This window comes from Solea solea, chromosome 1 (genome assembly GCF_958295425.1).
Source record: "Solea solea chromosome 1, fSolSol10.1, whole genome shotgun sequence".
Classification (NCBI taxonomy): domain Eukaryota; kingdom Metazoa; phylum Chordata; class Actinopteri; order Pleuronectiformes; family Soleidae; genus Solea; species Solea solea.
The window spans coordinates 45,353,615-45,366,350 of NC_081134.1; the positions used below are offsets into that span (position 1 = coordinate 45,353,615).

Genomic DNA, 12,736 nt, shown 5'->3' on the forward strand with positions numbered 1-12,736 from the left:
AAAACAATATCAATGTTTTTTGATTTTTATTTCAATAATTAGAAGTTAGGGCGGCAGCGATTATTTGATTAATTGATTATTAATTGATTACTAAGATAATCATAAACTATTTTGATAACTGATTCATCAGTTTGAGTGTTTTTTTTTTCAATAATTAAAACAAGCTTTCTGATTTTTTCAGCTTCTTAAAGAAATCATTTAAACTGAATCATTTGAGCACATCATCTTTTCCAGGTTTTTTTTCAGACATTTTTACGGACCAAACAAGTATTCGATTAATCGAGGAAATAATAGACAGATTAATCGATGATGAAAATAATTGTTATTTGCAGCCCTGTTAGAATTGCCTTTTGGAACAGAGTCCTGAGTGGGTAGGTTATCGGAAGTCACGGAACATAATCTGGTTTGGAGGCTAATTTAAACGGACAAGCATACCTCTTAACACCTAATTACTGCTCTTAAAGCGATTAACCTCGGATTTTCAGCCATAGACAGAATGCCCTCGGAGAACCCTGAAAACCCCTTTTCAAGACCTGATTATCTCCCCCATAAACTTGCTCATTAATATCACTTCTGATTTACAGATTCAACAGTGCACTGCAGTGTTCTTCTTTATTCTTCTTAAATATTTATCCTTACTGGTGAAGGACATTTCTCGTTGCGTTGTTGACACAATATTCTCTTAAGTCTGGTGACTTTACTGTAGGAAAGTAAATGGATGCTGGCAGTCGCTCTTGCCTTGTGGAAATAGCAGTTCAATCTAGCTGTTGGACGACAAGGGAGATGACATAAGATACTGGGTGTGTCTATTTTTACCATATGCTTATTTTGTGTGTGTGCATTGAAATGATCTAAGTGAAAAATACATTTTTAAAGTTTTTTTATGTGGAATCCGAAAAGCACCGTATATCCTCAATTCATCAACATGTCATCAAGTTCTATTTCTAAATCACTATGAAGATACACTGTGGACACCAAGGTTTTCTGTTTATCCAACTTTTCGAAAGGGTTTCATCCTAACTGTCGTGCTTTATAGGTTTTGTTGTTTATTTCGTTTTAATCACTGTTGACAACAGTGGACCTAAAGGCCAAAGAAATCAAATGGAACATGTCTTTTTACTGGAGGAAACATTTGTACATTTGTATGGTTGTTTATTTCTTTAACTGTATACACATTATTTTTAATTTTTTTCTTCAGTTTGTTTTGAATGGTGACATCTATTTTCCATTTGTGAAAATATGAGCAAAATAGAATAAAGTTACATTAGCACTACTGTCGGAACACTCTGACTGTGGCTCTTGTTTTTCTGTCCACACATCCATTAGTCAGCCACCAGCATGACTTAGTGCCATTAATGAGCGCTGGCATATGATGGGCCTGCGTAAGCTGTGACAGCACAAGCTGCTCTGATGGAGGCCTGTTGTGTTCGTTCAGGCTTGTGGAGCTTTGCCAGGCCGTTAGGCAGATGAGGCTCCACTCCATCAGGCCCATCCATGGGGTGTCATGAGCCCCCCCCCCCGCTATAGACTGCACAGGCCACGAGGGCTCAAGCTCTAATTGCCCTCCGGTAGCTTGTGTGGCTTAATTGTGTGTCCCAATTTAATTTAGGAGCAGTGGTTTGTTTTTTGTGAAAGCCTAAATCCAAATGTTAGCTATTTTTATAATATAAAATTCCCGAGTTCTACGCATACTAAAATGCATTGAAAGTTGGTATAGAAACATGGAGCATTGGTGTGTACAGGTTCTCTCAATGGAAGTGAATGATTGAAATTGTACCAGAGCAGCACCTGAGCTGCTGGAGAAGCCAGCATTAGAAGTGGGTCATAGGTTTTGTTTCACTCGTGCAGTATAAGTATGAATCTACCAAAACCAACTGCTTCTCAGATCTGAATTAGTAGCACACTGCTGAGATGAGTTAAATCCTAACTTTTATCTTGGACCGTGGTGCATGAACTTCCTCTCATGTTACTTGGAGGAAAATCAGAAATACTGTTCTAGTGTTTATACCAGGGTATGTGATCAGAGTGGAGCTGAAGAATAAATCAAACATATATATGCATAATAAATAATCATTAGTCACCTTATCTCTCACTCCATCTTAATCTAATGTCACTCTACCAGTGTGTGAAGTATATGTGAGGAAGAGGAGGATGATGGGAGAGCATAAATAACTCCGCCTCCTGTGAAAAGTCTGTAGCTGACTTTGCTTGACCTATTTACACCACTGTATTTTAACGTTGGGGATACTTGTGTTACTTTGAGGACTCAATATTTTCTCAGGTACTAAAACTACAGTTTTAGAGTAAGTACACTTTTACACTGAAATTCCACATGCAGTACATACTCTGTGCTCGTCTAGTGACAAGACAGCAGAAAAAGAAAAGGCAAGGTTTGCTCTTATAAACAAAATAAACAATAAATAAACGAGGCACTGTAAAGCTGCCAACGCAGGAAATAATGTTGCTTTTCTTCTCTCTCTGTCCTGATTTGAATCGGAATACTTAAGCTTCACAGGGAGAGCAGTTGCAGGAGTGTCACACCATTCACATGCTTGAGCAGTTAGGCATAATAAATCATCGGAAGCATGTAGTGTAGATGAAAAGTGCTTGATTGTGCTGCATTTAGTCATAGCCCTCGCTCATCAACCCTTTGTCAAATGCAGCAACATCCAGAAATTGCAAGAGACACACTGAGAACTTGTAATTAATTACACACATTATGATGTTATTTTGCTTGGCCAAGCGTGACCTTCACCGGGGCCCAGGCTCTAGTTAACAGGCTGACTAGTGGGACGTGGTCTACGGTGGAAATAATAAGGGAAAGGAGCGTAAATAATTGGGTTTGATTAAGAACACTTTTCAAAGAGGACACCATTTTTCCCCCTTGACATAATTGCAGATCACTCAGTGTTTGTATTTGTGTGTGTGTGTGTGTGTGGGGGGGGGGGGGGGCTACTGGCGCCATTTGCTCGTCTTTGTCCCAGTTTTTTACTGTGGGGCAAAAGTACGACACTCAAACAGCACAGTGTTGCACACGTACGTGGATGTTACGTTTTATTTTAATATCTGCTTTTATCTTCAACACATGGTCCTGCTGTGGGGTTGCAACATTTTCGCTTGATTAGACATTTCTTTTCCCACACATTTAAATGTCTTTAAAAACACATTAACATGAATGCAACATGTTGTAGTGAACGGATGAATGGAGGCAGAAGACGTTATCTTTCATCCGCAAAAAGTTTGATGATTCACTGTCCCTACTGCGTTTGTTTCAAATAAAAACAGGAATTCTTTTTAATAGCTCAAGATAACAGGTATTTTAATGCATGGCAGTGGAACTATGATAGGCCGTAACTCATTTATGTTTAAAATAAAAACCTCATGCATATTCTCCCCGTGTGTGTGTGTGTGTGTGTGTGTGTGTGTGGGTTATCTCCGAGTTCTCCAGCTTCCTCCCACAGTCCGAAGACATGAAGATTTGGGAATTAGGCAAATTGGACACTCTGAATTGACCGTAGTGAGAGTGAATGGTTGTTTGTCTCTATTGGCCCTTTTCCACCTATGGTCCCAGCTCGGCACGGCACGGCACGGTTTTTTAGGTTAGTTTTCCACAACAAAAATAGTACCTATTCAACATGGGCGGAGTCATTACTGCACAGCTGCATGAAACTACTGTTACACATGACACAAACGAGTGACGAGCAGTTGTTTTCAGTGTAAGTGAATCATTATAATCAGTTCATTAAAACTCCCTGTTTTAATACAAAAACTTTTTACAATATACTGTATATAGTAGGGGGTCCCTGCGCCATCTCTCCATCAGTTTAGGGTACTAGGCGTGAAAACACCCCTGCTTTACTGTTTACTGTGAATTTCTCTGTGAGATGAATAAAGTATCTATCTATCTATCTATCTATCTTTAAATAAGACAACACATTTCACATCTGTATACATCATGAAAAGAAAATTAATACCTCTATGGTTGTTGTAGTAAATAAGTCCCATTTTCAGCCTCTACTGATTGCTGATTGTAATTTGGAGAAACTGATTTTGAAACTTTCCTATACTTTAACTCAAAATGCATTTATTTGCACAACGTCCACACTCTGTTACAACGTTACCTTCAATAAGTTTTCCATACAAAGTCTTTAAACCATAACAATCCAACACACGTCTTTCTGAGCACAGTCAAAAAATTCCCCCCAAAAAAATTTTGCTTCCCCAAAATTTGCAACACCTGTGATCAGTGACATGAACTTAAATTTGTTCCAGCCAGCCTCGACCTTTACCATTACACCCCTTGGTGTTCAGGAGGAAGAAACACAGAAAATACAAATTAATAGATGGCTCCTACAGTTATATTTGTCTATATTCAATGGCATATTCCAAAGATGACACTTTAAATCATGCGGCATAGTGATTCATTTATATATTAGGACTATTCTGATAAAAAACTTATTTTTTTCTATTTATGTCTCTTTAAAAGTACAGCATGGGTGGCAGAGTGATATTTGTGTATACATCTAAACGCACCCGTCGTTGGCTTTATCTACATGTTGAAGAGAAGTGGACGATGTTGCAACAAAGCCCCAAATCTCGGTCATATTTCAATGTTCACAGGTCCTGATGTGCACACCAGTGTGCACTCAAACAAGCAGGCCTGTGATGAGGTGTCCAGTGTACTGCCTGATGGAAATTATTATAAGAAGTGATAGGAAAATGAAAAAATATATTTTTTTTAAGATACAATAGTGTATAATAATAATAATTTAGGAGAGGGGTTTATTAGTAGAAATTAAACCAACTACCCTTACGTTTAAATGTATAATCATTGTGAAAAAAAAGGTTTTATATTTGATATTTTTTTACTATACTAATATTTTTCTACTCTTAATAGTACTATCCTTTATATAGGTAACATAGTGTGCATCTAGAGCTGCAACTATTGATTATTTACGTTTGTAGCCATTAGTTCTTTCATTCACTTGTGGTCATCCCGTTGTCCATATATTAGATATTTAGTGACCTCTGCTGGAGGGTAGATGTAAGGACACAAGTTGAAAGGCCTGAATATTCCTGGATCAGACGTGGAGCAGACGTGTGTTTCGTGGTCTACTCTGATTGGTCCACACGCAGCAGCCCGTCGTCCAATGACAAGCAGACATCTGTTCGCTGGAGCGACTGTAAAATCATCCCCTTCTCTTCTCGTCTTCCTCGTCCTCTCTGACTTGACATCAGCCTGTCAGCAGTTACCTGTACGTTATCGACAGTGAGCAGCGCAGTGAAAATGCAGGTGTTGGGTGTAGTTGCAGTGATATTAGCAGTTTGCTGCGTAAACGCGAAGGTTTACTTCCGGGAGGAGTTTGTGGACGGCGGTGAGTTTGTGACATTTTACGACACTAGCTTGTTTGCACGTTATCTTGAAGGTTTTTTTTTCGCCTTGATTGTTGTCTTTATTATTCCATACGATAAGTTCAAAGTCTCCCCTGTGTCTTCGTGTTTTCACCGATGTGAGTGAAAATAGCGTCTTTATCATTTTCTCAAAATTTGACCGTGTTCTTAGCTAGCTAGCTTTAGCAAGAGCTAGCACAGGAGCTCCACAGAAATAGCAAAGGTGAAGAAGTTTGAAACTTCATTATACATGTTTTCGTGTTTAACTTTACATTCAGTTCTCACAGATCAAGGCTTAAAATGTACAAAAAAGAATCAGTCAGACTTATTGTGTCTTGATATGAGAAATGCAACGTCTTTAATCAAGTCTATTTGCTTGTGATCAACACACCAATCAAACACAACTGGGATCCATCAGCATAAACTGCAGTCTGTGTCATGTATATTGTCCATATGTGACAATATGGACAATTTACCTAAAAGAGCACATAAAGAAACGAGCCTGCGGTCTGTACAGTTGTTGTGTAAGAGGGGAGAAGCTTCCTCTGGTGTCAATATCCTCCTCAAACTTAATGGTGCTTCTGTGTTCAGATGAATGGAGAAGCCGCTGGGTGAACTCCAAACACAAGTCTGACTATGGAGAGTGGAAACTGACCGCTGGTGACTTCTACGGAGATGCTGAGAATGACAAAGGTAAAGTAGTTTTTCACAGAACAAGAGTCACTACATTCATTAGGTTTAAAGATTAAAACATGGACGAGCTTTTCAGGAGTTAGTTAAATATACTGAACATTAATTTGAGTACTAAGAAAATAAATATAGATCTAAGGAATGCAAACTATTGTTTGCATTTTAAGAATTAATTCAGAGAAAAGAGGGATAAAAATATGAATCAGAAACGGCTGTTTCGCCACCTCTTTACCTGCTTGATGCTGTAATCTAATAAACCGAAACACTATATACGGGCTGAAACTAATGATTAACGTTAATTCATTGGTTAGTTTTTTGGTCAAAGTGTCAGAAAATGTCAATTTCTATTACATTTGTAAAAGGAAACAATCAACAGATTCATCAATTATCAAAATAGTTGACGATTAGTTCAGTAATTGTTTCATCGTTGCAGCCCTGAAGAACATAAATATAAAAAATAAAAAAGAGTTGTGTTGTACAGAGTATTTTGTGGTTTTGTTGCTGAATTTTTCTTTTGTATTTTAATTTAAAGGTCTGCAGACGAGCCAGGACGCTCGTTTCTATGCTGCCTCTGCACGCTTCGAGCCTTTCAGCAATGAGGGCAAGAGCTTAGTCGTTCAGTTTACAGTCAAGCACGAGCAGAAGATCGACTGTGGTGGTGGCTACGTGAAGGTGTTCCCTGCTGATTTAGAACAGACAGATATGCACGGAGATTCCACTTACTACATCATGTTTGGTAAGAAGTGATGTCACAGTAACAGGGCAATAGTAAGTGGTTACAGTTGCAAGATTTAGAAAATTGATTCATTGAAATGTATTTCTTGCAGGTCCTGATATCTGTGGCTACAGCACCAAGAAAGTCCACGTCATCTTCAATTACAAGGGCAAGAATCACCTCATCAAGAAAGAGGTCAAGTGCAAGGTAATTCTGGCTTTTTTAGTTGTAAGAATGAAGTAAGATGATGCATACAAACAAGTATCAACTTCTGCGCCAGTGTCTGATTCTCACCACCTCTCTTTTAGGATGATGAGCTGACCCACCTGTACACACTGATCCTGAATCCAGATCAGACCTACGAGGTGAAAATTGACAACGAGAAGGTAGAATCTGGTAGTCTGGAGGAAGACTGGGACTTGCTGCCTCCAAAGAAAATCAAAGATCCTGAGGCCAAGAAGCCAGAGGACTGGGATGACCGTGCCAAGATTGATGATCCTGAAGATGCCATGCCTGAGGTAGATAAACTTAAGATAAAAACCTAATCTCTACCTATTGCTCTACATTGTGTTGACTTGACTCTGAAGTGCAGAGAGATGGAGTGTTGTTCATTATTTCGCTCCCAGGTTAGTGGGTATTTAGTTCACCTCTAATTTGGAATAATGTGTTCCTCTCCAGGACTGGGAGAAACCTGAAAACATTCCTGACCCAGATGCTAAAAAGCCAGAAGACTGGGACGAGGATATGGATGGAGAGTGGGAGCCGCCCATGATCCCCAACCCCGAATACAAGGTTGGTTAAAATAAATGTAATGCTAATGTTGAAGTTTATAATTGGTGTCAACTCCTGTGCCTGAGCGTTGCCAAAAATGTATTCTGCCGATGCCTTCACAGCTGAATAAATAGCTTCTCTGTTACAGGGCGAATGGAAACCCAAACAGATTGACAACCCCGACTACAAAGGAGCATGGGTGCATCCTGAGATTGACAATCCTGAATACAGTGCTGATTCCAACATCTACAAGTTTGACAACATTGGTGTTTTGGGTCTTGATCTTTGGCAGGTAAGAAAGAAAGAAAACGATCGTCTTAAAATGGTAAAGTTATTGCTGTTTAATGCAGGTGTAACATGTTATGGGTCATTTCAGGTGAAATCAGGCACCATCTTTGACAACTTCCTGATCTCAGATGACGTGAAGGAAGCAGAAGATATTGGAAATGAGACATGGGGTGTGACAAAGGTACACTACTGCTGATGTTATCTTTAAGCCTTATCTTGTCGTTAACTGCCAGTAAGATGGTGACTATGCATGTTTTGTGATGATTATGACTCGCCCAACAGGAACCAGAGAGGAAAATGAAGCAGGAGCAAGACGACCTGAAACAAAAAGAGGAGCAGGAGAAGAACAAGGAACAAGATACTGAAGCTGAAGCTGAAGCTGACGACGATGAAGACGAAGATGTAGAAGAGGAGGAAGACACGAAGGATGAATTAGAGGAGGCACTTTCAGAAATGGAGGATGAGGAAGCAAAGCTTAAAGATGAGCTTTAAGGAGGCGTGGCCTCCTGTAGAAACTCTGTCCGGTATTTTCCAGGGGTATTGTGGCTGCTGTGCATCCTTTCCCTGAGATCTGGACACAGCCCAACATTTGGGGCAGTTGTAGTGAAATGGGGCGGGTGGGTGTTACTGGACGTTACCTTTAATTTTGGTCTCGATGTTTCCCTGTTGATTGTAAGATTTTCTTTCCACCCACAAAGTCCATTCCTCATTTTGTAACAACAGAGATTAAGGAGGCACCAACATCCACTGTTTCTTGATTTTTCTTGATCCACACATCTTACTTTTTAATTTGCAGATTTCCTCTCACATATGCTCATCAAGGAACCTGTGGTTAATGTAACATGGAACATTAATAGATAATCAATGTTTGTTCAGACTTTTCAAAACAATGCACATAAATACAGTTAAGATGCATAAACTGCAAGGATAACCAGGACAATCACAGAATGCAGACAAATCAAGACTAATGTTAAACTTATTCAAGTTACAGTACGTCTTTGGCACTGAGTCTGTATTTTCCTGTCTACACATAACCGAGTGAAATCCCATTGTTTTTTTTTCTGTGTTGAAATAAACATGTCCTCAAGGTAATTTGTGCCAACGTGCATATATCTGGGAAAGTCTGGAGAAACAGATGGTGAGCGAGCCCCTGGTATGACTCATGACATCACTAAGGGTCACACTTATTTTTATTGGACAGAATGTTAATGAAACCAAAGTTTTTATTAAAAGATTATAAACAAATTGTCCTGTCTTTGTTTTCTTTTTTTTTTACCACACATACATGTTGGGGTCACACAATGGTGTATAGTTGCTTGCACTGTTGCCTTACAGTGAAAAGACTCAAGTTTGTGTGGGGTTTGTATTCCTGTTTCCTCCCACAGTCGCAAAAAAACATACAGAGATTAACTGACCCTCGTGTGAGAGTGAACACAGATACCTTTAGATACCTGTAAATGGAAAGACACAACAGTATTTTGCAAGTTTTCACTTGGAATGAAGTGATTAAAGGTCCTACTTTGTTACTGAACTGTTGATTCTGTCTCAAGATGATTTAATGCATGAGATAAAAACAACTTCTCGGTTAAAGGTTTAAAGCAAATCACAAAGTTAGTGGTTGTGAAACTGAAATGTACCTGTTGTATCGGCTCTTTGTGGTATTTAGAAAGAAAAAAGTAACTCGATTCTTAAGAATCTCTTTTTTGATAACATTTTAAAAGCAAATTCAGAAGCTGGGGGCCCCCCATAAAAGTGTGAGGAAAAAACAAATGACAAACATTTTAACCGCTGCAATCACTTAGTTTTAGCAAGTGAAAAGTGAGTTGATTGGTGGCATTGACCCTTAACTCAGAACGTTGAGGTGTTTATTGCTCAGACTGAAAACTACAGAGGGGTATTCCAGAAAGCAGGTTCAACACACTCTGAGTCTATCCCTGAACTCTGAGTTGACTTACTCTGAGTCGGGAAACTCTGAGTATCCGGTTCCAGAACAGCTGATCTGAGTTAGTTCAATCAACTCTGAGTATGTTAACCTCGAGGTACGCGCGTGCACAACCACTGAAAAAAGCCATCATCAATGGAGCCCCGATACCACGAGTCACCATGACAACCGAGAAAAAAAAAAGATCAACATATTTCAGTGCGAAGGAGTTGGAGATCCTTTTGCTGGGCTACGGAGAATATGAGCACATATTTCGCCGCGAATGCAACACAGCTGCAGCAGCGAAGGAGAGAGAGACACGCATGGTAGAAAATTGCTGCCCGAGTCAACGCGTAAGTTTGAATGTACTATTCCATTGACGTAACATTTAACCGTAAGATCGTAGCAAAGCCTATAGTTATGAATATAAGTAGGAATGAAATCTGAGTTTTTCATTTAGGTGCAATCCAACAGGAGAAAGGAGGACTTGGAAGCAGCTCAAAATGAAACATAAAAACATCATTCAAAAAGGTAAGGCATATTTTGCTAGGCTATGATTGCACCTCACTTTGATTTATTTTTTTATTTTTAATTGACTAAGGCTATTAAACGTAACGTAAATATTAATTCAGATTGCAAACATTGAGTTCTGCTCAGCCAACAGAAAGAAGGCAGAGGCCCGAAAAACGGGTGGAGGGCCACCTCCACCACCTCTGACAGAGGCTGAGGAGCTGGCTCTCAGCCAATACAGGGGTCGCCCTGTGGCTGAAGGCATCCCTGGGGGAGGCTCATCTGAGCCTGTCACCCCCCAGGACACTAGTGCCTACATCACATGCAAGTATACACTTTTTTTAAATAAAACTTTTATATATATTTATATATATATATATATATATATATATATATATATATATATATATATATATATACATATATATATATATATATATATATATATATATATATATACATATATATATATATATATATATATATATATATATATGTATGTATAGGAGGGAGAGGAGAGGAGGAGACGCTGTCTGCTGCCACAGGGAGAGCTCCGGAGGGGCCTACTGAAAAGTGTGTCTTAATATTATGTATAGCTACTGGCACTGCTCTACCCATTCATATTCATTTACATTCTTGAGTGGAATTTGGAGTTTGACATGTACACTGAAGTGATGAGCATAGATAATGGACAAACTAGCACATTCTTGTCCTTCAACAGAACATGGCTGGGCATCACCATGAGGAGGGTCCATCAACTTCGAGAGCACAGCTTGACACAGTGAGATTTTCGGTCAATACCATGTTAAATCTGTATGTAGAACTGCAGGAATTAAATGTCGTCCATATGTTTCCGAGTTGCCGGTAAAAGAGTTGTACAGGGTGCACCTAATGAAAACCATTCAAAAAACCGAGAAAGAAATGGTGTACCTGGACCGGCAAATCAGAAAAACAGACTTGTAAATTCTATTACTTGAACGCCAGTTGAGGTGGGTGCATTGTCATGGTGAAACAGGTGAATATGTGAAATATGTTAATAGTTGGAACTATATTACAAATCCTGACTGTTGCTTTTGTACTTTTAATGAATAAAGAAGAACCAAATCACATGTGAATTTGTCTTTTATTTTTAATCAAAACGTCTAATCTGGGTCGGAAGATTCTCTCACGACGTAATGCATTTCTAATCAATACGGCTTCGATGTCGATTGGATTTCTAATGAATGGGCAATCCATGTCTAACTGCTTTCTTCGTGTGGGAGAAGACAGGTAGAAACTCTGGGTTTCTTATAGTAAACCTGCCAGCGAGCAGGTTATGTTCACAGAGTAAGTTACCGCAGTAACAGACCCAGAGTTTAAGTTACCTCTCTTTCTGGAACGGATAACTCAGAGTTTCCCTCATCTCAGGGTTAACAAACTCAGAGTTCTCACATAACCCGCTTTCTGGAATACCCCTCAGGTGTTCTTTTGTTCTTTTTCAGTTCTGGCTCCTCATTGTGCAACAGCCTACCATTCCTTCACTGCATTTTTAACACACTTTTTTTTTTACACTGAAAGCAACTTTTGCTTATTTTATTTTATTTTATATTTGTGTCACTTTCTATGGTGTTTTATTCTAATTGCTATGATTGTGCTTGTTCTAGTGTCATTCACCTGGGGGTTTATATATTTTAATGTTTTATTTGTTCTTTTTTTATTTAAGAGCTCACTTCAATGTTTATTATGTTCAAAGTGTCTTATTTTTGCACATAATTATTTTAATAATATAATTTATAATTATGTGATTATATTGGCCTAATATCTGTTCAGCTATGGACTCAATGCTGCTAAATGATCTCTTATTATTATTATCATTACATGTATTTTACAGTGACTGCTTGGATTACAATCTAGGGCACAAAGAAAATACTACTAGTGTTGTACAGAAATACAAATACTTAGTTACTGTACACAATTCAAGTATCTTTACTTTGTTATTCATATTTATAGCAACTTTTACTTTACTGTACACGATTCAAGTATCTTTACTTGACTTTGTTATTCATATTTATAGCAACGTTTACTTTACTGTGCACGATTCAAGTATCTTTACTTGACTTTGTTATTCATATTTATAGCAACTTTTACTTTACTGTACACGATTCAAGTATCTTTACTAGACTTTGTTATTCATATTTATAGCAACTTTTACTTTACTGTACACGATTCAAGTATCTTTACTCTACTTTGTTATTCATATTTATAGCAACTTTTACTTTACTGTGCACAATTCAAGTGTCTTTACTTGACTTTGTTATTCATATTTATAGAAACTTTTACTTTACTGTGCACAATTCAAGTATCTTTACTTGACTTTGTTATTCATATGTATAGCAACTTTTACTCACTTTTACATACTACACAATCATTGCAAACGTTTGATTATTATTCAGAAAAAGACAGCTGTAGAT

At 38.3% G+C, this 12,736-nt stretch overlaps 1 protein-coding gene across 1 annotated transcript; it reads left to right on the forward strand.

Moving 5' to 3' along the window:
* The first annotated feature begins 5,173 nt into the window (after positions 1 to 5,173).
* calr3b (calreticulin 3b) lies at positions 5,174 to 9,100 on the forward strand. The gene is made up of 9 exons (XM_058649983.1): positions 5,174 to 5,375; positions 5,983 to 6,084; positions 6,614 to 6,817; positions 6,909 to 7,003; positions 7,105 to 7,314; positions 7,475 to 7,588; positions 7,716 to 7,859; positions 7,944 to 8,036; positions 8,138 to 9,100. Exons 1-9 carry the CDS (start codon positions 5,288 to 5,290, stop codon positions 8,345 to 8,347), a joined length of 1,260 nt encoding a protein of 419 aa, XP_058505966.1. The 5' UTR covers positions 5,174 to 5,287; the 3' UTR covers positions 8,348 to 9,100.
* Positions 9,101 to 12,736: the final 3,636 nt, after the last annotated feature.

Bases quoted from the DNA above. Each gene is read 5' to 3' on its own strand.
- calr3b (XM_058649983.1), top strand. From the start codon at position 5,288: ATGCAGGTGTTGGGTGTAGTTGCAGTGATATTAGCAGTTTGCTGCGTA. The intron at 7,315-7,474 runs GTAGATAAACTT...GTTCCTCTCCAG, and splicing joins CTGAAGATGCCATGCCTGAG to GACTGGGAGAAACCTGAAAA. The intron at 7,589-7,715 runs GTTGGTTAAAAT...TCTCTGTTACAG, and splicing joins TCCCCAACCCCGAATACAAG to GGCGAATGGAAACCCAAACA.